Source organism: Paramisgurnus dabryanus, chromosome 18, assembly GCF_030506205.2.
Source record: "Paramisgurnus dabryanus chromosome 18, PD_genome_1.1, whole genome shotgun sequence".
NCBI lineage: Eukaryota > Metazoa > Chordata > Actinopteri > Cypriniformes > Cobitidae > Paramisgurnus > Paramisgurnus dabryanus.
The window spans coordinates 31,437,890-31,465,374 of NC_133354.1; the positions used below are offsets into that span (position 1 = coordinate 31,437,890).

The 27,485-nt window shown below is 39.2% G+C and overlaps 1 protein-coding gene across 3 annotated transcripts in view; it reads right to left on the reverse strand.

The window, feature by feature from the left end:
* Nucleotides 1-356: 356 nt before the first annotated feature.
* Nucleotides 357-27,485, reverse strand: part of fnip1 (folliculin interacting protein 1) — a 32,285-nt gene continuing 5,156 nt past the window's right edge. The window contains exons 1-18 of one of the 3 annotated variants that reach the window (XM_065287639.2): nucleotides 26,316-26,591; nucleotides 24,306-24,435; nucleotides 16,884-17,015; nucleotides 16,494-16,597; nucleotides 16,324-16,398; nucleotides 16,147-16,238; nucleotides 14,746-14,829; nucleotides 14,290-14,361; nucleotides 12,789-12,924; nucleotides 11,819-12,020; nucleotides 11,420-11,505; nucleotides 8,455-8,601; nucleotides 8,200-8,369; nucleotides 5,570-6,899; nucleotides 5,313-5,478; nucleotides 2,596-2,790; nucleotides 2,051-2,166; nucleotides 357-1,943 (exon numbers count right to left, since the gene is read on the reverse strand). In XM_065287639.2, coding sequence (XP_065143711.1) covers nucleotides 1,865-1,943; nucleotides 2,051-2,166; nucleotides 2,596-2,790; nucleotides 5,313-5,478; nucleotides 5,570-6,899; nucleotides 8,200-8,369; nucleotides 8,455-8,601; nucleotides 11,420-11,505; nucleotides 11,819-12,020; nucleotides 12,789-12,924; nucleotides 14,290-14,361; nucleotides 14,746-14,829; nucleotides 16,147-16,238; nucleotides 16,324-16,398; nucleotides 16,494-16,597; nucleotides 16,884-17,015; nucleotides 24,306-24,435; nucleotides 26,316-26,353 — 3,354 coding nt within the window. In that variant the 5' untranslated portion in view covers nucleotides 26,354-26,591 and the 3' untranslated portion in view covers nucleotides 357-1,864. Of the gene's footprint in view, nucleotides 1,944-2,050; nucleotides 2,167-2,595; nucleotides 2,791-5,312; nucleotides 5,479-5,569; nucleotides 6,900-8,199; nucleotides 8,370-8,454; nucleotides 8,602-11,419; nucleotides 11,506-11,818; nucleotides 12,021-12,788; nucleotides 12,925-14,289; nucleotides 14,362-14,745; nucleotides 14,830-16,146; nucleotides 16,239-16,323; nucleotides 16,399-16,493; nucleotides 16,598-16,883; nucleotides 17,016-24,305; nucleotides 24,436-26,315; nucleotides 26,592-27,485 lie in introns of those variants that run through there. The other 2 variants (XM_065287638.2, XM_065287640.2) reach the window with 2 other exon arrangements.

The window sequence follows — 27,485 nt, forward strand, 5'->3', positions numbered from 1 at the left end:
TAATCTCTTTATAACTTTCATTTGTTTATTTTCCTAGAATGCTTTTTTTAAAGTGATTTATGCTTTAAATCTTAAAACTGTACGGACAATGTTCAATGTGGTTTCATACTTTGGGATTACAAGAGCTGGAGCTGAAGAAATAAAACACAAATGAACAGTTAAGGAGTTTCTGCACCGCACTTATCTTTGATTCTTAATTCTTCAATGAGATCCTGACTACAAACTATTACGCTTGCTTGTACAAAGTAGTTGATTTAGATTAGAAAGAAGAAGATTGATGAATGCATGTGATGCTGTCGGTCAGTCAGTAGAGATGAGTCGATTGATAATGACAAGATCAGCTGAAAACAGTGTCACATGCTTGTACATTTGTAATGCGGACATATTTATTGCACAATATTCCCATAAAAATTGGGAAACATAAAGGTCACAAAGAGAGGCGTTATGTACAAATACATAAAGGAAAATTAAAGAGTGTATACAGCTTACATTTATCAATGCATGCCAGGTAAATAAATTAAATGTATATTTGTATAAAGAAATTACATATAAATACACATTTAGTAGAAGACAAATGGATGCAGATTTTTCTTTAAATTACAAAATTAAACAAATTGTACATTTTATACAGAAGCATGTTGTACACATTTTAACCAGCAAAAATAACCAGCAATGCCTCTTGCTAAACTTGTTCTTTTAACGTCACGTCAATTAAGACTTCGATGCGCAGTTTGACCCAAAAGAAAAAATAAGCCAATCATAAACATCTATGCAACAGTGAATAAATGTGTCAAACAATTAGATTTCCCTTTAGCTTTTTTTTATAAAAGCACACCATGATTATCTTAACAGACTTTGAGGCATTTCTTCTGATTCATTCGCTCTTTGCAGGCATTTCAGCAGTAAACACGGTCGAGTTGCAAGCAAAGTGGAGTCATAGCATTAAAAATTTCAGCATTTTCTATCAAAAATGAAAGGTGATCATTGAATGTCCCAGAATCGCCATTAAAAAGGTCCAGCAGCACAAATAAAATGTAGTGAATGGTGTTTCCTCTCGGAAAGCATGTTGTGTCCTAAGCAATCACACCAATAAAATTCCCTTGATGATTTCAAAGACATTGTATCTAACAGGCTGTTCTGCTTATGTGACTTTGCCCAAATCCTCAGAGCTCATTCATGGGTAATCCTGGTAACGTTTACCTTAAATGTTTCACTGAACTTGTTGAAAAAAGTGTGTCGGTGAAATCGAAGGTTCGAGGTAGGAGCTCTTTCTCATTTGACTCGACAGGAGGACACAACAAAGTTAGCTCACTTGTAAACACATTAAAAGGAATATACTTGATCATTACTGCGATGATCACTGCAGAATTGTCTGATATATTCATTTAAAAATCATAAAACTGATTCTGTAATTACTGAATAAACCATCCCATGTCATTTTCACAAAGGTGCATTATAAGAAGTTCATAACTGCTGAAGTATTTGTTCGCATTGTGTGTCTTCTTTGGCTTCTACATTCTTACAGGTTGAAGAAACAAACAAACAAACAAACACACAAAATATGCTTCATGGAATTAAAAATATAGTTCATATGTCCCTTTATAAGGTCAAAAAGTGATATTCCCAGGTCACGTTTCTGGATTTACACGTGAATGCCACATCACAGCAGCATGTAGCTTTGCTGCCATCTATTGGCAGAGCATCTGTCCTGCAGTCTGCTGACCCTGAGATGATTCCCACAGGAGGCATTAAACACTGATATCAGATCATTAAACAGATCGCTGAAGGCAGTGGTCAGTCCAAGTCTGGAGTACGCCGCCCTGCTGCTGACGGGGAATAAAGAGTCTCTAACTCGCTGTGTCCCCTACAGGAGAATCTGGGCAACGTACGGCGAGTGAGTGCTCGCGATGGCCGCCAACAGGGGCAGATCATTAGACTCGATCCTGTGGGTATGAAGGAGAAATCACATTATTGGCATTTGATGGAAAGTGAAGCTACTGACACTAACAGTACAACATACTGGAAAAGAGATACTGAAGTACATTCTTACCCAAGAACCATGCCCAGCTCTTTCACGTGGACTCTGGTCTGTCCTTTTAAATACTCCGCCAACATTTTGCTCTTGAAATACAATTCCTGGAGCCGGTCCTCGAGATGCATAATACACTAGAAAGCAAAACAAGACAAGTTTGTCTCGTGCACAAACATGCACACATGGCCTTTTCTGGGTTGTGATTTGCGGAAAAGCTGTGGAATTGTTTGGAATGGATTTAAAAATGGTCGAGAAAAAAATCCATGTACAAAACACTCAAAATATAAACAAAATAAACACTGAAGGGATGGAGCACGTGCAGAACTTGATTAATGACAGGCGTGTCTGTGTGTATTAAATGATGTTTGTTGTGTAACCATTGTCACACAGAGCTTAGATTCAAAGTAGTTTTATGGGTACAACAAACAGTAACAAAGCAAATAGAAACCGTTTAAGGTTTAACATTTGGACAGACTTGCTTCATCAAAATTATAAAAAAAGAGCAATCTGATTTTTGCTTGTCTACCTAGGGCACAAATATGAATGTGGCTAAAGTGACTTACAAAATTTGGAGACACGTTGAGACGGTAGAGCTGGCAAGTAGATTGGAGCAGGACGGACACAAGGTTGGACACGAGCACTTCTTTACCCAGTTTGTCAGAAGATCGCCTCTGGCTACTGGCCACCTGTACGGTCCACTTTTCAGTGTCTGCGATAATGCAGACGGCCTCTGCGATAGGCTCATCCAACACAGGGTGCTTTAAAGTAAGAAAGAGTTGTTTACAAACCACAAGTACCATGAAAAATCAGTTCATGTAAGAATCCATCACATTATTGAAATACATTTCTACACCTCATGAATAAAATGTTAGTAACACAACAATAATTATGACGTGAACCATTATAAATTAGGTTTAATATCAAAGCTGGAATTTATCTATGAGAAATCATTTATCAAAATTTAACTGACGAAAAGCAAAAATGAGATAATGATTAACCGAATGCTATTGTATGTGAATCAAATACTTCTGCTTCAAATCTGCTTAATGCCGGCCTCATAATAACGGTTTGTTGGCAGAATCCATTAAATGCCACGTCAATTGTTCAGCAAAGTCCTCAAATTGCACAGAAAATGAGGAACTGGATGAACAACGGCTCATGCACGTCTGATTTCAATTGATAAGCTGGAAGAGTTTTACCCGGTTAAAGGAGGTTAACCAAATATATGAGGATACTGACCAAATTTGTACCTTTATTCAAAAAGGACAGTGAAGAGTGACTGAAGAGAGGTAGGGTGGGATTGGGAAACTGTGGATCAAAGTACTTGGACCCAAATGTGGCAGCAAATGCATCACAGCGCCCCCTAATGTGCGCTTCAAATTATTCTCACATTCTGACTTTCAGCATTTGCAATCTTTGTAGTCGCATCTTTAGTGATTTTGCAACTATTTACTATGCTTTGTCCAGAGAAGTAGATTTAGCGGTCATTGCATGTAATCCAGCAAAAATTTAATTTGTTAAATATCAGAGGCACTAACGATACATTAAAACGGGACGTTAACATTTGACAGATGGCCCTGACGCGGTCGTCAAAGTGACAACAGCTAATAACAGTGGCCACAACACGCGCTCCTCTGTTCTCCGGTCTTGCATAAACATAATTGGCTGGCTCTGCACTAGGTTATTTGCATAAGGCGATCTTATTGGCTGACACCAGTGTTGGTGCTTAAAATTTTGAGAAATGTACAACTTCTCCCGCGAGCAATGCCAGTGAAGCCGACGGATCACCAATTCAGTTTGTTAATGCATGACGTCACCCATTCAAGTAAACGAGAAGGGTTAATGCTGACGCCTCTGTGTGAATGTACAGTTAGAAAATGGGTGCCCTGTTCCCATATTGTCTGTTTCTGGGTGCCCAGAGAGGGAAATGCTCAACTTTGGGTGAAACGCTCAGCTGGTCAATGTCACTTTTTACTCAGCCGTCCAATCACAGTGGAGGAGGGGCAGGACAAACACCACAACAACCAACCGGCGCATCGTACAATGACTGATAAACAAAACAGAAGTATCATAGCAACCAAAGCGCTTAGCTAAAAAAATGCTCACGTTTAAACGGGCTTGCGATCACTCATCTTTCAACGAAAAAATAGCAACTAGAGGAAATTCCAAATTTGTATTTGCTCATGCGTGAGTACTTGTAAAAAATTATCACACCGTCTCAAAAACTGTTCGCAGTCTGGAGCCCTACAGAGGGTTTTGCATCTGACCATTCATTCTAAATATTGCCTACACTTTTTTATCAGTAATTATTATTTGGGAGCTGTATTCACTTAAGCCTTACAAGTGTACCAAATAACTCAAAACAAAATTATTTAACTGCTTAAGAACTAACACTTAAAAGTTTAATAGTAATGGTTAGCAACTAAATTGATCACCAAGAATAATCAGTAGTTATAATGGGGCTGTTTACACTTGGTATCAAGATGTGTTTTCATCGATCGGATCACAAGTGGACGAGAGAGACACATTACGTTTACACCTGGTATTTAAATCCGTCTCTTTTGTCCACTTTCGACCGCTACTGTCCTGAATACTGTGAGGGGGTGGTCTGTGAGACGGTGGGCGAGTCTCTCTGCTGTCATTCAAACGCGAGCGGGAGTAATTATGAGTTTATATGGACGCAAACTAATATTATGTCCACTGCTTGTTTAGCAAGTAAACATGCTGCACAGTGTTTTGTACATGTATATGTTAGAGCTTTCTCTGAATTTTCAGCGCAATTGATGAAATAGGATCGGGCAACTTTCACAAGCATTCAAAATGAAACTACGGAAATCAGCCACTTTAGATTTATCAATGAAAGGCTTAAAATAGCGCTGTTCATCGTGTGTTGATGCCAGAAGTCAGAAAAGATGTAAAACTTGTGTTTAATACCTCAGATTAGATAAATGGGTGGAGAGAAGGCGGTCGCATGTGGCTGTTCGAACACATTCAACCACCGTTTACACAAGCAAAGGCAATTCGATCAAAAGTGGTTTCATCTACCTCTGAATGTGGCTGAAAGTGGTCGAAATTGGACGAGCTCAAAACGTTTTAAACACCGTTTACACCTGGCATTAATGTTGGCCACTTGTGATCCGATCAATGAAAACGCATGTTAATGCCACGTGTAAACAGCCTCAATGATGCTAACCAACTAACTACTTGACAAACAGACAGCATGAACAGGTGATGATTTATGACTAATGTCAATATTTTATGAATGATAAACTGCAGTTACCTGTACAGCATGGGCGAGGTCTGCCATGATGTTTTGCCTCAGTTTCTCATCATTAGGAATTCCGTGCAGAACAAAGTCTGGAACGTATGATGGACAGTATCCACCAAACAATGACCTCCCAAAGTTGGCAATACTTGGTTTAGAATAGTTCTCTACCAGCTTAGCCCTAGCAGAAAGACATCAATCGTGTTCATTTTCATTTAACAGACATTAGGGGATACAGATGACACACTACAGTAGAATATGACGGCTCTTACCCTGGTAAAGGCACCTCTAGTTCATCTTGCCAGTCGGCCTGATCTTGACTGTAAAACGATCCGTCGTGTTCTTGTCTGGCCATCTCCTGTCCCGCATCCTCACTCTCGCTGTCCCCAAGTGCACTATCAGAGCTCTCGTTTCGAGGAATGTCCCAGTCGTTCAGCGGGACGGCTTTCTTCTGGCCCCCATCATTGAGTAGAGAAGGGACGCTCAAAGATATTTCTATGCCTCTGTCCTGCTCAACAGAACAGCAGGTTTTGCAGCAGTCTGTGCCAAGGTCTCCAGTACCACATCTACAGGGCTTGCGTCCTTCTGTGCCTCTTCCTGCATCAGTCCCTGTTTGTGAGACATCATCAATAGTCCTCGTCTCCACAGGATTGTCCTCATTAAAATACTCATCGAACATGTCCACACAGTCTCCTTGTGTCCTTGGGATCAACTGCGGTAGAAATAAAGCCTTCTTGTCGTCGTTGGTCTTGATTTGGTCCACTTGAGGTTTAGCCTTGGCCTCAGTCAGTTGTACACCATTACATGGTTTATACTGGCCGTCTTTTAGGAGCTTCTTATGTTTCTTTATCTCCTTTTCCACCTTGAGTTGTCGACTCTCCATATCAGACTCGGGAGACATAGAGTCACCGATGAGAAACGTGACTTTGGAAGAGGGTTCATTCCCATCCTGACGGGATGCGAGCGAGCTCTCGTCAGGTGAAGACTTCTCTAACAGAACGTCTGATGAGCGGAAGATCTTGATGGGCAAACCGACACCCTCCATCTCAGTCCACGCTGCTGACGGCACATCCCCTCGAACCTCAAGCATGGCTCCACTCTCATGCGGCGAGGTGGATCCAACCTTTACGACCGTCTCCAGTCGAGTTTCGACCCGTAGGCTGCCTGCTTCTCTGCAGACCTGTGTGACACTGCTGTCATCAGCCTCGAAAACCGGCATAACAGGACACGGATGTCTGCAACCATCTGGAGCCTCGTTATCCGTACACGTGCTGCTCTGAAGGCCATTATCTTTGGAGGGGTAGCTGTCCGTCTCTGTCTCAGCCCCCTGGGACAGGTAGTCTTGGCTAGGCTTGTGCACAGTAACCAGCACGTAGTCAGACTCCTCCACCTCTCCACGACGCAGCGATGTGGTGATGAGCGAGCCTGGCATCACAATGGCCTCGTCCTCCGCGCTTTCCAGCAGATGCGTTTCCAGCAACTCTGAGCATCGGATGAAGTACGTCAGCACAGAGAGAAGGCGCTGAACGAGCTCCTGACGTTGACCAACCACCACCGTACGAGACAGGCGCACAGGTGAGCCGATCGCCCCGTACAGGTCACCTGCAGCAAAGCATGATGAAAAAATCAATGCGGTGCAATTTGTCTGCAATGGGTTATATGTGGTGGCCAAAATTATAAGAACACCCGACAGATCTGAAAATATTGACCTGTGCCTCCAAAACATGTTATCATGTAAATATCAGATGAAGTGAGTCGTACTGTTTTTACACACTTTTAACTTAATATTCGGTTTGTACACCTTTTCAGCAGCACATCTCTCTGTCAAAATATTTCCTCGGGACTTCATCAGTAATGTTATCCTTCTGCAACTAAAGCCAAAGGCTTTCCTTTGAATTTACCGTTTTATTTTCAACTCACCACAAATTTGCTTGATGGGGTTGAGTTCTGGACTTTGAGGGGGCCAGTAAGGAAGATGGCCTAAATCTCCTTAAGTCGATACACACCACATTATCTTATTAAACCGATGATCTTATCAGATTTTCCTCTGTGTTAAGAGCGTCGGAATCAGCTCGGAAGCACGTCAGAGGCGCTCCAATCGCAAATCTGATTATTTACGATCAGAAATCTTGTTGTGTGGGGGAACCCCAAGGACAAAAGCACACGCATGCTGTAGATTGTCATGTGAAACGATAGCCAATCAAAAAGCGAGCTGATGAAAGATGAAACCATAACAACTACAGTCATGGCACCACAGGCACAGTCCAAAGTGAGATGGACATCAGAGATATAAAAAAGCAGTCCAATGCATGCCTTCATTCTTCATGCCCGTTGTTTGCTTACTGTGAAGTCGTGTTTGGCTGTGAGAGACATTGTGTTCTCAGTGAAGACTCGTGTTGTTTGTGAAGTTAATCTGATGGTGCGTGGTGTGCTGTCATGACCACATAGCAGCACCCAACACACTACAGGAACAAAAGTGTTAAATCGTCAATTTTCTTCGTCATGATTGTGGTCTCTCACATTTTAAAAATCTGATACGATTTGAAAAATCTTTTGATGTGGCCCTAGCTTTATGATGGCTCTAAATATGAGTCATAATGAAGACTTTAGATGCAGTGATGGCCATCATAAGGAGATTTAGGTCATTTTCTTTACTGCCCCCCCCCCCCCAAAGTTGCATTTGTTGAACTAGCAGACTGTTGATCCTGAACCTGAAGTGTCCACCATCACACATGCATGTGCACACCAACACACTACTGGACTTTTCTGAACACTGATATTTGGTGAAATTTACAGCAAAGATGTTTTCAACATACACATTTTTTGCTGGTAAGTAATGCCTATCAACACACCACTAGGTGGCGAAATACACATATTTGAACACTTCATCAGGCTTCATTACCTAGTTGTGCCCAAAGTGGGTTGTAGGGATGCGTTTTGGCCAGCATGTCCACACTCTGAGAGGAGTGCTTCTCCAGGAAGATTTTAATGGGTGGCTGACCATTAGGCATGACTGTAGGAACCCAGGCAAGATGGTTAGTGAGAACAGCAGTCAGAAGCGCAGGGAGGAATCTAGAGAAAAGATAAAGAAATGCGTTAAAAAAACCTACTACATGACTTTCCGTGCCTAACATCATCATACTTGATGTTACTCAACTGGTTTTTGGAGGCTTGTTCCATGAGAGAGGCAAGATCTTTCATGAAGTGCCCACAGAGCTGGTTCTTCTCGGGTGCACCCGCCATCATAGTGAGCCAGACGGGCTCAGACACACGTGGCATAGTGTACAGGCTGCAGATTGTTGTCCTACAGAGACAGAAGAGCTTTTGTCAACTCGGAAAGAAACAAAGAACGCTTCAGATCCACAGGGACGCCCTGCAGCCGGGAAAGACCTTTACAGCATATTTAAACTTCTGGGAATGTCACACAGTCCGGAAATATGGGCTGCAGTCCAGAGCACACCACCACCACATTTTAAAATGCTAGCAAATCAGCAAAACATCAAAAAAAAAAGTTCAGACCTAACACACATTTTCTAGCTACACAATTTGCATTCCAAGAATTCTTTGGTGTAATACTAAGCTTTAATACCATCAAATTAAAAGCTCATCGATGACATCCATGTTTATTTTGCATCACAGGCAAAAATCATTTGATCATTAGTAGGAATATCCATGCTCATCAGAAACTGGGAGTTATGCAGATGTTTGCAGAAATTCCTGAGCATACAGCTAACAGTCTGACACTTGATAAAGTGCCATGTCTTACTACAATTCCCAGTACTGAAGTTAGTGAGTAGTGACCTATAAAAAGCACCATTCGCTTTATGTAAGTGCCAGCTAACCGACACAAACTTCAGTTTGCTTAGCAATAGACTACATAAGGGTTATAAAACCTGTGAGGGTCCAAAGCTAAAGGGGATAACTAGAAACTAAACAGAAAACTACATTTGTATAGGCACTGCCCCAATTTGTTGGGGTCCGGGGATATGTTCAATATTATTTTGTAATATTGCTTACATTGATTCATTTATTGATTCTGTATTGCCCAGTCATAAAAGATGTGGATAAAATTAAATCAAAGCATTTTATGGTTCAAAACTAGGGCTGTCAATCGGTAACCACATTCTAGATTAATCTAATGATTAATCGCAACTTAATCGCACATTTTTATCTGTTCTATATTTACCTTAACACTTTTTAAGTTTTTAATTGGGTGTGGACAAATATGGATGCTTTATGCAACTGTATGTTTATTATTATATAGTCAGCAAAAGTCATTTTGATAAAGATTTTTTTAAGGTTTAAAAACAAAATAACAGCATCCATACTTTAAAATCACCACTAAAACTAAGATTTATCACACACAAAGTCAAAAACTTTTTTTCTTTCTTTTATTGTTTGATTGACATTGAGACAGACAGCTTTAAGATCTACTGTAACGCAAGGATCTAATATAATATTACACATCAGATATTTTTCCCTAACAGTAAATCAAACTTTCACCTAAGCCATAACAGATTATATCTGCGTGACTTCTTGTCAAAACAGATATTTTTAAAACTGTAAATCTGTATAAGTGTATATATATTGGGGTCTGTGCATGCTTCAGATGTGTCAGTCAGCGTGAGGAAGATTGTTTTTGAGTCTTGTCACTCTTAATAACTCTTTAAACATCAATCAGGTCCCAAACGTCATCTGCCTTGATAACTATTTTAACATCAAGCAAGTCACGCACTTTATTTTCTAATTCCTGCCTATTTTAAAACCAAAACCAATGGACGGTATACTCAGAAAGCAGACAAAAGATTGTTTGATGACTACTTAGAGGATTTGAGATCACTAGACGAGAGCTTAAATGTTGTTATTTTTTAAAAAAAAAACAATTTTCGACCAAAATCTAAATTTGTATGTTCTTTTGCCTCAAAAGTAGCTCAAAATGAGACCCTAATTTAGACAGCACAGGTGACATTGACTGTCTAAAGGCTGCGGCTCAATTTATCCAACAACTGGCTAAGCCAAGGGTCACACAGAAATGGCACGTTGCAATTAATCGCACATTAAACATTTTGGCAGTCCTATTCAAAACAAATAATTTTGGTCACAAAAAAGAACAATAAAAAACCATAGTGATTCTGATAAGTGAAGATGAATATGACAAGGGTTTCCTCCTCTTCCTCTCTCCATGTCTATGACCTCATTAATGATGAACTTCTACAGCTCTGGATGTGTATATATAGAGAAGCTGAGATGAGAGATTTAGAGTATTTGTTTGTCTGTTCACTTGCATATTATTGACTATTCTGGTCTGTCCTGACAGTGTGTGAGGGAGATAAGGTTGCTGTGGTATTGGGGTCAGGTTGTACTGGCTATGGCCCAGCAGGCATATGACTGGCCACCTCTATGACACGAACAAACCATGACTGAACCCTTCTGCCTTGTTTTTTACAGAGTCAATTAAGTAAGCAACAAATCATTGTGTTAGTAGAGTGAAATAACACACAAACTGTTAAAATACAAATGAGCCTGAATGCACTGTCAGTCACTTTGGATAAAAATGAATGCATAATCCATTAACAATATGTTCCATTTAGTATCAATAATCACATTTCTTTTGCATCCTACATTTATTTAAATCTAGTTAAAATATGAGCTGTTAATTATTCACTGATTAATTGATCATTCATTTAAAAACAGATATCCACTAGTATGAAGTGACAAGTTCATTCATTTTTGTCATGTCAAGGTCTACACAGATTTTTGTGTGGTGAATTATGTGAATCAGTTTCCACAAGTTCAAGTTTAAAGGTTAGTGCAGCTTTCTCTAGTACTGTAAGAGTTGATCTAAGGACAGCGTGTCATTTACACTGGACATCAATATCAGGTAAACCATTAAACTTGTAGTCTTATCTATGGACCTGTCGGTGAGTTTCCACTCGACACGTTTAATAGCACTCAAGAGCTGTTCACTGACACATGTGAAACTGCTCTCAGATCAGTACTGATTACACCAACTGTGTGTGTGAGTGCTTTAATGGATTCAATGTGCATTGCTGGAATGTTGGTGCGAATAATAAAACACCTGGTGTGCAGCGTCCACTGAACTAGTCAGTGGTCACACTTACCTAAATTCATTGAGGCCATCTACCATCCGACTGTAAGCCAAAGCTCTCTGACTGGCATCAGCTGACTTGCGGCTCTGTATCATCGCCTTCAAACAAACAGAGCAACAACAGACATCAAAAGACTGCAAACCTCATAAATACAGAGAGTAGAGACAGAAAGGGAGGATAATTCATGGGTGAACTTCATTTAGGGAGAACTGTTTTAACCCACAATACTACCCACCATTTAGTGGCAATTTACCCAGTCAGCTTATCCATGCTGGTTATAAACAACAAGTCATAAATAAAACACAAATAGTTTTTCATTAATGTTATTAATAAAGAATGATTGAGTAAAAGTTTATGGAAGTCTTCATTAGGATAGACTGAGCATTTTACAAATATACAAACTTGTCTAACCTGTTCAATGGCACTTTTGAGTTTGTTCATGTGACTTTCAAAAAGTGGAAAATGGGAGAAGAAAAAGTCTTGGAACTTGGCATTTTCTTCCTCATTAGGTGACAGAAGAAAGATGACACCGATAGCGATTTTCTTCTTCCGTGCAACGCCCAGGCTTGGCCCGCTGTGTTCATCGGACATGTTGAAGCTCTCCTCCACAGACCTAAAAACCAAACATTTCACTATAGTTTCAAATTGTTTAAATAAAAGCTTAGTGGTGCCTACTGTAGTAGGAAAAGAAAAAAATCTGATCAACCATCTGATTCTCCCCCTCTCTCCCTCTCCATCTTAACATTAACTCTTTCGCCACCATTTAAGAGAATCGTTTCCCTGCCAATAACTTATCTGTCCTAAGTTTTTACGCCAATCTATGTTTACGCTATTATCCACCAGGTGGCACTTTTACACAACTTAAAAATCACTGAAGCATCCACTGATCCAAAAACAACATTCTGTATATGTTTTGATCATCACTCTGAAACATTTCTCTAACAAAAATATTTTTTTACTTTCTGTTCAAAATTCAGTATTTCTAAAGAAAAAACCTACACATACTTGAGAGGTGATAAAAGAGAACAATTTAAGATAGGATGAAACGTTTCTGTTCTTTCATTTGATAAATTGTGTGTTTATATAGTTAAAGAACAACATTTTCTGGAAGGTGCTAAACTTTTGTGGAAATGCTGGCGCTCACTTTTTAAATGGTGTTGGGAAATAGTTGAATGCAAAAATAATACATATTGAATTGGGCCTTCAGAATAAACAGAGCAGCATGTAATGGCTCTTGGGTTGTGCTCAACTGAATGGTCCGAAATGATTTCTTTGGTCTTCTGACCCACACAAATATTTCGGTTTAAAGCAAATCCTTCTGCGTTCTTACTGATTGGAAATATACTAAGAGATGTAGTGTGTACATAAATAAGTTTTGTACCATCGAGGGAAGACGCCGTTCTCTAAGCTGGTGGTCTGGCTGCGTAACCAGCGTCGTTGGTAGCTACTAGCACAGCTGCTGGTGATAGAGGAGCCCGGTGATGGGAATGGGGTGATCAACAGACTACTTAAAGATGCTGTGAAGAGAAAAGAAAAAGGGTTGAAACCTCACCATCCACCATAAATAAGCTTGGCCCTCCACAGCCTGACAGCATGAAAGCTATAGCAACCTAATGGCTGCAAAAAGCATAACCAACCACTGCAGTGTATTAAAAAATGATACAAATATTTTTCATGAATACTTTAGAATTATAAAAAATGTAAACATTATGAAATAACACTAAGTTATCAGTAAGACATCAGAAAAGCTGCATCACCTACAAGGACCAGACCATGATTTTAATAGCAATATGGCTGTTTCCATCCATTAGCCCATGCAGTCTAGACTAAAAAACAGCTCAAATGATCTGACAAAAACGGTTTTAAAACTTCAGCTTAAGTAATGTGCATAATACAACCATGAATGTGCATTAAAAAAAGGTCAAGGAGCTCAATGAAAATGAATCATGTGTAGAGTGAGACCTGAATTAGCCTCATTTACTAGTGCTGGCAGGCAGTTTTAGGAACTGCTAAATATAAACGTCTGCATGTGATGCTGCATTACACAGAAAAAGATCTCAGCTATGCTGCCTGTGACCTCGCTTTCCACTGCACAAGCTTTTCCAGCTCCAATGCATCTTCACAAAGCTGCAAGATTCAGTTGCACAGGTCAGATATTCCTATGCTCTGATACGCTCACTCTTTAAAATAAACCTGAAGTGTGTAGTTTATGTGCCTAGCATCAAATGGAAGACCAATCATCCAAAAGAATTGTAATCTAAAGATGCATACTGACACTTTTGCTGACAAACAGGTAACCCCGGACCAAACTCACATCACTGGTTTAACCAGGCTGCTTACATGCACATGTCTTTGAATATTTAAATGGGCAATGAGAAAGATATTTAACAGCTATTTAAATACTTGTTTTTTTATGCTCTCAGAAATGAAGGCATTTAGTCTAGTTTAGTTTATGTATTTATAAAGCACAATTAAAACAACAGAGTTTTGAGCCAAAGTGCTGTACAATTGTAACAGGGCGTTCACACCAGACGCGAATAAAGCGCGCTATTCGTGCATAGTTGGAGCTTGAACATTTGGAGTTAAATCGCTTCATTAAATCGCTTGTAGTCACAATATGCATAGCTCAAATTCAGTCAAAAGCGTTTTTTACAACTAGCCAGATTGTCGTAATCACATCACTACTAGAGCAAGCTCCTGATTGGTTAACGCTGCACAAAATCCACCAAAGTTCAGATTTTTCAGCTCAATTCGCGCTGCGTCATTTGTGCAAATTGCATGATTAGGGTGAAACGCAATGCAGGATGTCTATTGCTTAATTCACGGCTGGTGTGAACGCACCATAAAGGTTTATAAAAAGAAAAAGCAGCATCAGTGCTGACCTGATCGGGCGATGCCACTGTCCCTCTCATCATACGGTCCTCTGCCTGGCATGTCCATGGGGTTACTGTGGCCTGTGACAAAAAAAAGAGACATGAAAGGATGTTCTAACAGTTTAAGAGAGTTTAGGTTTCACACCCACCACCCATCACATCACCACAGTGATCTACCTACAAACTAGCTCAAATGCATGCACATGGGACAAAAAAGAGAGAGAGAAAAAAGGATGGGATAACGTGTGGATGCAACTAAATGAAGAGTAAAGCTCATTATAAAACCACCACAGACATACCAAAGTTATCTGTCCTAAGAGATGTGACACAATCAAATAATGAAAGCTCTACCAAAACGTAGTTGCACATGCACAGAAAACAAATGGCATTGACATGCAGACACTCATACATGCTTATAAAACCTGACATGCACACACACACACCTTCACACACACACACGCCAACCTGAAAAGAAAGAGGCGCTCTTGATGAGACGGAGAGGACCCTGCTCTGAGAACGCCCGGCGTGGGCTGCAGAGCTGAGAGAAACCTGTACGGTAAAACGATCAGGAGGAAGAGACGCATTTAACTGTTAGTCAAGTACAGAAGAGACACAGACACAGAAATACATCTGAAGCCGCCATGATGACACAAACACGTGTGCAGCGTCACCACACAAGAACATACAGTATACTGTACAGCAGCTGTGTACTGCTCAATCTGATCCAATAATTCTGGTACTCTCATCGAGCAGGGTTTCATCACAAGCACTGTCTGAAACACAATGAGTATGCAAAACTAACTACATTCATTGAAAATAAATGCATAATCACATTGTTTCAGGCAGTCTTGTGGATTTCAGAGAAACATTATTATTACAACAGAAAGACAGAGACACACCGACAGACAATGCTGAAATCAAAGACGTAAAGCAAACTAAAAGTGCAACATTGTTACATTTTCTGAAAAAAAAAAATAGCAAAGATATATGCTTGTAAAGTCTGACGCAAACTTCCAGGTCCAAACGCCTCATCTAATAACCACTAACAGTGCAGTGTAAAACTACAGAAATCATGATCCTAATCATTATCCCCATACTGAAATCCCTGATAGCCAGAAAGTAATGTATCTTATGAATTGTTAGAATTATTGTTGTCTGGGACGTCGCAAGCTTGGAGAATGTACTGTACACCACAAGTTTAAACAAATATAGCATAAATGTGTGAAATTAGCCTTATATGAAGCGAGTGGAGGCTTGGACCCGGAAATGGTTTTCTTTATGTCCCAACTTGCTCAAGACTTGACTAAGGTGATGTTTTATTCATATCCATGTCTGACTTTTAAGACAAAGCTCTACTTCTGCATAACCTACTATAGGAAATTACATTTATACTGTATCATTTTGTAATGCCTGTGTTTTAAAGAACAAAAATAAAGACAACTTTTAATATGGGTTATATTTACACTTGTGATAGAAGGTTAAGGGGGCGTGTACACCAAAGTGTTTAAACACAGCTGAAAACACCAGGCAGATGCAACAATCTGCATTTCGAATCACTTTGGGTTGCTATGATACTTCTGTTTTGTTTTAATTAGTCTTTGTACAATGCGCTGGTTGGTTGTTGTGGTATCTGTTCCGTGATTGGGTGGCTGAGTGAAAAGTGACATTGACGAGCAGTGATCAGCACTGAGCATCCAGAGCGTGGCCATTTTAAAAAAATGCGACACATCCATTGGAAACAATTGAAAACACCTTGGTGTACACGCCCCCTAATAAACAGCTATGATTTCTGACTGAGCTTAAGTTTGTTGTGGCTGTGTATGCGAGTAACTGGTTAAAAACAATAATGGGATGTTTTTGCTTTACCTATATTGCCTAGGAAGCCATTGCCTACAGTGTTCTGGTCGGGTCTGAGTGAATTGGAGTCCTGATTGATGAACTCCAAACTGTCCTGCAGTCTGTTATATGAACAAAGAGAGATCAATCAAGCACCTGCATGTAATCTACTGTATGTATGTGTGTTAGTGTGTTTGTGTTGCTTACGTGTTAAGGCTGCCGCAGACACTGCCGCCTGTCCTCGCTGTAAACACTTTACTGAGCATCAGCTGTGGTGGGGACCTGGAGACACAAACACAGATATTACAGGCACTGAATATTCAGCAAGAATTTGGGTCTATCTGACCTTTCTCACACTCGTTCAGATTCAGTCTCACCTTATCTGGTGAATCTTCAGCGTTGAGCCTTTGTAGCTCATGGCTACAGAACCGAACATCATTTCGCCAAGCATATTGGCGTCTGATGAGCACCTGGTTGAGCCCTTAGGAAGTGTACGAGAGAAATAGATTAATCAAATCAAAACAAATAAAGCAAACAGGGTTGAGTACTTGTCAATAAGTAGATATGGTCAAAAAGCACTGAATGCAGGCCAGACCTCCCGGTCAAACATTTAACTGATAAACTACATCCATTTCCCATGTCACATATATACTGTTATATAAACAATCTGAAATATGTAGCTGTATTGATCCATAAAAGAAATTATTAATTCTAAGTCCAACTTAAAACTTGTCACATTGTTATGAACTAGCTTTAAGAGGTCTCACCTGGAAGCGGCTTTGTTCTTTAGGCTCTGAGGTGCAGGATGAGCTGCTATCCAGAGAACTGGAGCTGCCCCCTGTAGGCCTCAGCTGACAGCACCTTCCGAACATCTTCGCCTGTGTCTCTCCACACACCCTCTGCAAACACCATATACAGACAAACTAAACAACTAGACGGTGCAGTGTGTCAGGGAGAAATAGACTGAACATGATGCTTATATACATGAAGAAAAAACTTATTTAGCCAGGAAAGAGTTTGTGACTAATATACAGTAGTGATCTTGCATATTTAATTTTGTGAATGGAGTCTAACACAAAATGACAAGAGTTTGGCACCTATTATTACTATTGGTGTTAATGACTAATTGTAAATCTAATGAGCTTTTCAATGTCCCGTGTGATGCATTTAGTTATCCCTCGGCTGTCCATGTAAGACGTATTTTTTTGAGATCCGGACGGTCTGCGTTCATCCACGTGCAGCCCAATTTTTGAGACCATCCAGATGGTACGAGTACAACAGTGCATGCATGAGAAAAATTTTGAGACAGGACTACAAACAACATACACAATGGCAATAGACAGCGTTTGCACGCACTGTTGACTTTTCTTCTTTTATTTTCTTCCAAGAACAGAAAGTTAAGAAGCATTTCCATAATTCACCATAATTTCTGATTCCTGGACTTCGCTTTCTTGTTGTATCTTCTGAACCTTGTCTGCAACAGTAAATCTGATACTTTTCTTCATCGCTCCTGGGTTAGGTAAATGACGCGAATCAGTGCTGACCGGCTGGTAGAGTAATATTTCAATAAGAAATCATTTTTACTGCGTATGTGTCAAACGCGACCATCCGCGTATATGAGTGTGCTTTGAGAGCAGTGTGGATGCGGTTAAAAGTTTACTGATGCCTTAAGAAGTGTGAGAAATATTAAAACACATTTTCCTGCACTGTGGATATCTTAAAAACAAACCTGAAGTTCAGATTTAAGGGCCGTACACATTATAACGATAACAAATCGTTTTATATTAAAGACAAAAGCGAAGTTCACACCTATAACTATAACTATAACGATACAACGAACAATATCGTTGGGATCACTTTCTAAGCGATTTTTTCCCCACCTGATGAACGATAAACTATTGACAGCCAATCAAATCCATTTGAACTTCAAGTGCACGTGCACTTGAAATGAAAGTGGAAAAGCTCAATGCGGAGGTCTATAACATGAAATTACCTCAGGTATCCAGCGCTAATGCAGTTTCTGTGAAATTCACTACATAATTTTCTTTTCCTACCACACTGACTATGCCAAAAGGTGAGATATTAATTTAGATTACACAAACTAAATTCACTGTTTAGACTTACACGAAACGCAGCGTGTTGAGGACATCTACTGGTTACCCGCTGTGTAGATGCAACAAGAACAGCATATTTACATATTCAGTGACATGTAAAAAAAAAAGTTTTTATTACAAGAAATATCCAGTAAAAGTTAATGTCATTAAAGGCAAGTATTTGTGCGAGTGCCCCGCGCGTGAGCGAATTAACAAAGTTATCGTTATAATGTGGACGCTAAGATATTTATCGTTATAGTTAACGTAGTTATCGTTATAATGTGAACGGCCCTTGTATGGAATTATATTTGTGTCAAATTAAACGAACGCAACTTTTGCAAAAACAAACAAAAATATACATTGATAAAAGAAAAAAACACTCTGAAAATAAAAACAATCAACTAACTAGCAAAAAAATTAACATCATCTTTAAATATACTGCATTCTTTGTTTATGGTTTTCTAAGTTTCAATTTCACTAAACATAGTTTTGAATCTGCTGCAATTGTTTTCGTTTTCGCTTTCCAAGTTTTCGTTTGCACTTCGCAAATTTACGTTCTCCATTTTGACACAAAACTCTCGTGAGGGGCGGGCTTAACACCGGTTCGCTCTTATTGGCTTGTGAGATTTTGATTGACAGCTCATTGAACCGGAACCCCGAAACAGAAGGTGGCGGTAGTGCACCAATAAGCTGGATGCCAACTGCTGTTAAAAATAACAAGAAGAAGACGACGATCGGACGCTGTTCTTCAGCGGAGCTGCAAGTAGTCTTAACAAACGGTAATAAGAGTATATTAAAGAACAGTAATGATAAAACACGGATATTTTACACATCAGCAGAAGAATAACAACGGTTCAAGATGAGTAATCGAGAGGCTCACGGTCCAGAGCATCAACACCATCCTCCTCGGCCGGACAATCGAGGCAGCCTGAGGTAAGTTTGTAATAACTATCAAAGTAAATAGAATCATTCCACTCCAAGTTTTATTAATGTGAAGACTGCAACAGTTGTGTTAAACTGTATATGAATGGAATTGCGTTTCTCAAAGCAGAGCAAAGATCGTTACGTAACAGACCATTTGTTCCATAGTCTACTTTGGCACATATGTTAGGCTTACAATGGATATGTGAAACGCAAAGATAATGATCTTTCTTTAGTTGTGGTTAGGAAAACAATTCTATCTTTATTATTGTCCATACAAAAACAAATGTAAGATTTTAGCCTAATTCGCTTTTCTTTTTATATTACTTATCAGGACCAAAGATTGTCATTTCTCCAGGTAGGCACTGAACCAGTTCATGTTGTTCTCTATTTATAAAATACCACTTTAAAGGGGCTTTGGTATATTTTTAGGTGTTTTTAGTTTATGTTTTTATAATATTTGAAATGTAACAAGTTCAGCATAGAATTCATGTTAGCTATTCCTACAAGAACAAGTGTGAGATCATATTTTGCAGCGTATGTTAAGTTTAAATCAATTTTTATTCAAATCAATTAATCTTTAATGCACGTTTACAAGAGCACCGTGCTACATAAGGTTAAAATGAAGCCTTGAAAGTGGTAGTCATGTTTGCTGTTACTGGTGGGACAGAAAGCTCTCTTTGAAAAGATAACATTTTAAAGATCTTTACTTGTGTTCAGAAGATGAACAAAGGCTTAAGGGTTTGGAACGACATGAGGGTGAGTAAATGACGCAGAATTGTCTTATTTAGGTGTATTAGCAGCACTCTAAAAGTGAATATCTGCACCACATCTGGTGGTATTCAGCCCACCTGCCCTTAATGTAGAAATGCCACTAATTTGGTTTCCATAATACTTCACATGATGATTTACTATGGACAAACATTTTTTTTAATAAGCTACGATTTGACAGTAATTCTCTCTTTTTTTTTTTTAGAATTGAGCCTCTATGGTGTGAGGTCAGCCGTCTCTTGTACTATGAAGAACTGCAATGGAATAGGAGACAGTGCTTGATTCGGCAGGTGAACTGCACCTATTTTGTAAGACCAGATTTAATTTTAGAATATTTATCAAGAATAAATGTTTCATTTTTCATCTTTTATTTTTATTCATAATTCTAGCTGGGTAGATGGGATGACATTAAACTATGAATAAACAACAACAACAAAAACACTGTAATAATACACCCTTCCCACGACAGTTTTTTGCATAGTCATTACTCATTATCATAGTAAGTAGCGTGCTGTCCCCTTCCCCTAAAAGCAAATGTGGTCTCAAGACTCATCCAATGCCATGTGTAAATAGGGCCTATGTTACATGAGATTGGAATGACTTGAAGTAAATATCAGGATTTTTATTGCATATAGTTACTTTGGCATTATGTAATTATGTGTCCTTAGAAATTTATCAAACTAAATTTGGTTAGCATTATAACACATTGTTTCTTTTTCAGATGGTGGAACAACTTTTTTAAGAGGACATTGTTGACATTCACAGAGGATGATGGTGTGGTCATGGTGCCAGAGATCTATTGTCCTTTGTCAGACCAAAAGCCTTTGAAATCACCATTGAATGTCCAGGAGTTATACCAACAGACACTCGACTCGATGTCATGCAAAGACTGTGCTCCATTTAAATTGTAAAAGTCATTTTCAGGTTTGAAAGATGCAGAAGTTGGTTCACAGATGAACTTTTCCTTTAAAACTATTTCCCACCTACAATGGAGACACATCTCTGACTGCTGGGCTTCCCCTCTTATTGTGTTCAGATTCATATGCATCTGCAGGGTTATTCATGCCAACACTTTATAGCGTTGTGCTGGTAATTTATCTTTATATATCATGCCTTCTCACTGCATCTGTCAGCCTGTGCTTTACATATCTGTGAGTCAACGCAGCTGAACATGAAGGACAAATGCAATGCAAGACGTTATGCATGTTATATCAGCATATGGATGATTAGATTAGAAACTGCTTTCTGTTGGTGTGTTTAAACATCACATGACATAGAAAATTTACTGTCTTCCATTTTCTGTTGTGTAATAAATCATAGGAAAATCACTTTAAACCATTCAACCATTTATTTTGAGAAATAACTTTTTTGTAACAAAATATTTAAGACTTTTTAAACCATTTAGTAGCATGTACAATCACAAGTGTTTTTTGTCATCCTCATCCCATCTCCATGTTGTTTCTTTATTCTGCTGAACACAAGACATTTTAGAAAAAGACGACATTTTAATAAATGATGGTTAACACACATGAGACTGTACCCATTGACTTACTTAGATTTTATTTGTACTTTAGACGTCAATGGGTACACTCTCCTGTTTGCTTACCATCATTTATCAAAATATCTTCTCCGCAGAATAAAGAAACTTAAACAGGTTTACAACAACATGAGGCTGAGTAAATGATAACAGAATTTTCATTTTAGGGTGAACTATCCCTTTAAGACTCTGTGAACCATTCAGATGCATGTAAAATCATTAACAACTGTTAAACAGCATCTATAAATTATAAAAAAGACATTACTATTGGGAGAAACATTTTGTCTAGACATTTGAGTTTATTTCAACCGACACCTGTAAAAGTAAGCATCATGTTGCACTGCTGTTTCCATTCTTTCTTTAAATTCATTAGCTTGGCCTTCGGTGCATGCATGTGTGATCAAACTTAGTTATTTTGAAGGCGTTTTTCTCTGACAGAAGCAGGTGCCTGCTGTCAACCACTGCATAGGACAGAAAGTGCTGCCTCGTCCTGAGTTTCGCCGTCTAGGGGAGTAAAATAAACAATAAGCATTTAATGACATCACTACATATAGCACAATAATCATTAAACACAAATACTTTAAAATGTATAACTTGTTTGTAACTAATTGTTGCTTTAGAAAACCGCAAGTTAACAGACAAGGTTAACATTAGAACCCTGAAATGTTTGCAACCCTGTGCAAGGCTTACAGCAAAAACCTCCCCAGAAGCACATCAATAGAACTTCCAGTGAATTTATTCTATTTATTTTGATAGTTATTACAAACTTACCTCAGGCTGCCTCGATTGTCTGTCCTAGGAGGATGGTGTTGATGCTCCGGACCGTGAGCCTCTCGATTACTCATCTTGAACTGTTGTTATTCTTCTGCTGATGTGTAAAATATCCGTGTTTTATCATTACTGTTCTTTAATATACTCTTATTACCGTTTGTTTAGACTACTTGCAGCTCCGCTGAAGAACAGCCTCCGATCGTCGTCTTCTTCTTGTTATTTTTAACAGCGGTTGGCATGCAGCTTATTGGTGCACTACCGCCACCTTCTGTTTCGGGGTTCCGGTTCAATGAGCTGTCAATCAAAATCTCACAAGCCAATAACAGCGAACCGGTGTTTAGCCCGCCCCTCACGAAGGGTTTGTGTCAAAATGGAGAACGTAAATTTGCGAAGCGCAAACGAAAACTTGGAAAGCGAAAACGAAAACAATTGCAGCACATTCAAAACTATGTTTAGTGAAATTGAAACTTAGAAAACCATAAACAAAGAATGCAGTATATTTAAAGATGATGTTAATTTTTTTGCTAGTTAGTTGATTGTTTTTATTTTCAGAGTGTTTTTTTCTTTTATCAATGTATATTTTTGTTTGTTTTTGCAAAAGTTGCGTTTGTTTAATTTGACACAAATATAATTCCATACCCTTTAACAATGCCAGTGATTTTACAACATATAAAAACATAAAATTTGCAGTCATGTGCTTAAGCCATGATTAGTTTTCTGCCTATCTGTCAGTAGCCGTGTTTCCATTACCCTTTAAATTGTACAAATTGACATATTGGCAAATTAAAAATACAAAAGTCAATTTCGCAAAAACTCCCATATATCGCATAAAAATTTCATGTTTACAATAAAATAAATAAAATAAAACAAGATGAAATCACACAGATTTTGCATTATGCCACATATTGATGCTATGTAAAAACTTAATGCAAGTATAGTGCAAGATAACAGATCCAGCACAGATTCAGATAAAAGAGGACTGAGTTAATAAGTATTGTTACAGTGAAACGTGTGTGTGTGTGTGATGCGTGCTCGGCTCAGTTTCACTAATGGCTCACACAGAGGCGTCTCGTCCTGCCCTGTGAAGAGCACAAAGAAACTTGAGCATGTGATGCTGTCATATGACTTCCTTAACAACTCGTGAGCTGCTCACTCGCTCTCTTCTGCTCTCGCTCAATGACTCGCTCTCTTTTCTCTGAAACAATATCCTCTGCCAAAAAATGTCATGTGACTGCAGCAGCAGCTCTATATCAGCAATCTCTAGAGCCTCACCCTAACACATTAGACAGGCTGTTTATCATTCATTTGGCTGCAAGAACACACAAACATTAGCTTGAACCTGTCGGTTATATGACTGATCCGCATCATGACAGGAGCATTGATTCATCTGCGGTACAAATAGATTTAAATAGTTGAGATGGAAAACGTTAACAAACTAAGTTTGTTTTATTAAAGTGAAAGTAAATAATAAATAATCATGAAATCTCACAGGTTAGGCAGACCTTTGAAAAAGTAAACGTTCAGCCAAAAATAAGTAAATTGTCATTATTTACTCATTCATGTTTCATTCTAAATCGATGTGACTTTATTTTGTCAGGCAAAATGTGAAGTAAATAATAATAAAAAACTGATAAAAGTATGATAAAATGGTCCTTTAAAATGAGAAAAACTAGCATTGCATGGAAGAACAACATAAGTATTCTGTAAAACTTTTCATTTTGTGTTCCTCCAAAGACAGACAATCATGGAATAAATAACGACAGTAAATACCAACAATTTTGATTTTGTAGCAAGTATATTGATACAGTACTGATATGCGTGTATATGTTGGAATTAACTGAAAATTGCGGTATTGGTCCATAACCACCTGCAGTCTCATGACAGCTTATGACAAACAACCTGGAGACGTGACAGAGAGCAAGAGAACAGCGGGTGGGGCGGGAACACTCCTGTCATGTGAATGTGAAAGAATGCTTACACATTCACTGTCAGCTGATGCTATTATTACTGTTGATAAGGCCTCTGGTACAAACTGGTTAGTAGTCGAGTGCTCTCTGGCTGTAGGAGAGGCCCTGCAGGGGGCACTAATCGCTTACCGTGACCGGGGCATCTTCTGTGCTTCTCTTTCTGGCATCGGAGTCGAAAAGAACATTTCTCCCACGCCGCTCGCAGTCCTGGTAGACGATGAGACGGATCTGACTGGGGTCCAGCTCCGGGGAGGCCCAGCTGAGGGAAGACAGACATGGACGTGAGAATGAAGGTGGCACAACGCCAGCACAGTGACTTTTACAGGCCGACCACACAGTGCTCCGGAGCGGACACAACACTGACCACACAGACAGCTGACTAATAAGCTTCCTTCAGCTGTCAGCTGTCATTGTCTGGGCTGCCATTTTGACAGCTCCTGCATTGCTGCCATTCCTTGGGTTTAAAATCGTCCTGTTTAGTAAAGAGTGGCAGGCAACCTACCCAAGAATGAGAATAAACAAAAGCGCGTTGTTTATGAGGTGGGATTTGGGTAAAGGGAGCAAGGTTAGTGAACGACTAAAGGGCCGTTCACATTATAACAATAAAGATAACTATTAAAAAAATCTAGTTTGAAAAAATCTTTTTATTACAAAAAATAGCGGAGTTCACAACACAACTATAACAATAAATATACAAGGAATGGTATCACTTTGAGCATTTTTTTCTCTAACTGATAAACAATAAACCAATGACAGCCAATCAAATCTATTTGAACTTTAAGTGCACATGCATTTGAAATGACAGATGACACTGTGGAGAAGCTTATTACTTATGACCTCAGGTATCCAGCGCTGATGTGAAATTCACTACGTAATGTTTTTTTCTACTACACTGACCATGCCAAAAGGTAAAATATTAGATTACACTAAATACTAGATTCACTGTTTTAGAGTTAAACGCGGCATGTTGAGGACATCTGCTGTGTATACCCACTGTGTAAATACAACAAAAACACAATATTTATACATTTATTACAAGTGAACAATTACAAGCGTTTTAGTAAAGGAAATATGTAATATTAGTTAATGCCATTGAAGGCAAATGATTTGCGCGATTACTCCGCTTCGGCATCGAATTAGCATCAAGTTATCGTTATCATCGGGTGCTGTGGACCCTAAATATAGTTATCATTATGGTTAGCATTATAATGAGAACGGCCCTTAAGTCAGAGGGAAGGGTTATTTCTGTGCTCTGCGTCAATGCAGGTGAAGAAAGGCACAGGACAGGCGGTAAAGTGCACGGTTGTTTACTCATCCCACCAACTGCAAATTCCAAACAACCGCTCTCATTCTCTTCAGAGAGGAAAATGAGTCAAACATAGGGTTGATGACAGCATCACTCGCTCTTTCAAGACATCTCATCCTTCATTCAAAATAACAAAACACTACATTTGAGCACAGTTTTGGTCTGTAAAAACAAGCCGTAGGACAGTAAGGGCAGAACTCACAGCCTTTGAGGAATTCCTTAAGCGTTCCTTAAATAAGCCAAGAATAACTTTCACTACAGGCTGTTAAACATTCGCACATCAGTTGCCTAACAATACAGCTGTGTATGGTATAAAAAAGCCAAACAACATGACTGTTTTACCAATGTACACCAGCCAAAACCTCACATCGCCCACCTATCTAGCTGTATACATGGGATCATTATTCTTTAAAAATTTGACTTGCTTAACCTGAATATGGCAAATACTCATATTGTTCAATAGTAGTACTGATAAATATTTTTCGTGTTAAAATTAAAGGGTACTGGCTGGCTGATTGACAACAGGAAACTTAACGATTACAGTATATAAATAAAAAAGACTGACAGCCTTCACAGCAAGCTCTCAAGATGCAACCCGTTAAGCATAATCTCCCAGCGTATATGTCGTATACGATCTCCAAAGCGAGGAGAATGTATACGACCGCACATCATGCTCTTGTCCCGCACATACAAGACAACACAAACCATAAAGTATTCACTCAGTCACTCTCCTGGCTGTCTGACTCCGCACAGACCTTGTTACTTTAGCAGCTTCTTCGAGCACAGATTCAAACTCTATTAGCACACAGTAAAAGCAAGCAGGCATGGAGTACCTGGACATCTGTGTAATTGTGCCAGTGCGCTTTCCCATCCTCCCTATCCCTCAGTCTGCTCTTCCTCACCCACGAGCAACGCTAAGAATAGCACTGAACTAAATCCAAACAACAACATGAGACTGTCAGGTGACCTCCAGGCCGAGCTGGACAACTCCTGGACAATTGCATCTGTACGTCCTGGTTGAATATGATGAAACTGAAGAAAGTGTGAGTTTGACTAATGCCCATAGAGAAGACTAATCTGTCCCTGGCTCTGACCTCTGACCACATCTCACAGCCCTGCCCTCAGCTGACGGTCAGTGTTAGGTTGCACCAGAAGCACGCGGGTGTTACATAAAGAAACTTTTCAGACCGTGACGCAGTTCCTGTCCGCTAACCGGGGTCATTTTTGAACACATGCGGTGGGAATTTTTCCAGGCTACATTCCTATCAGCTCTACCAGAGCCTGCTGCCCTAAAATACAAGCAGCCCTTCAAGACATCTTTATAGACAACAAAATAATAATCTCAGTGAAACTTAATAATAAAATAATCTTAGTGTAAGCATAAACCTGGTGGTCTAAGCAACATTTATTCACAGCACCCATTCATAGACTGTGTTTAATAGGCTAGCGCTCATATATTTCATTGAAATAGTAGGGATGGACTGATAAATCGTCCGATGATGCTTGCTATGCTTCTTAATAAATTATGGTGAAATGCCCCTACATCCAAAAGCCAAAGGGGGGTTTCCCATGGAAACTCAATATGGTTTAAGCACATATTTATATCGCTGTTCTTCACACCTTTACAGGTATTTTCATGAGAATAAAGAATATGTATAATGATAATGTTTGATAAGTGTTACTTTTTCAAATGCATGTTATAAACGACTCAAACTACCGACTATAAGCCGCGTTTCATAACTTGGCTGGTGCTGTGTCTTATAGTCAGGTGCGCCTTGTAAGTCAGTATCAATTAATTTTGACATTTATGAGACAAGAGACATCATTAACGTCAACAGCCGCAAGAGTCCGCTATATGTTGATCCTGTATTTATGTAATTTAATAGATTTAATGATGCTGAATCTGCAAATTTTACGCCTGTTGGCTTGTTCGGTTAATTTTGACTATTCAACCTTCCAGGTAAGTTCTGTATGCTATGGTTTATCGTTTAAATAACTGATAA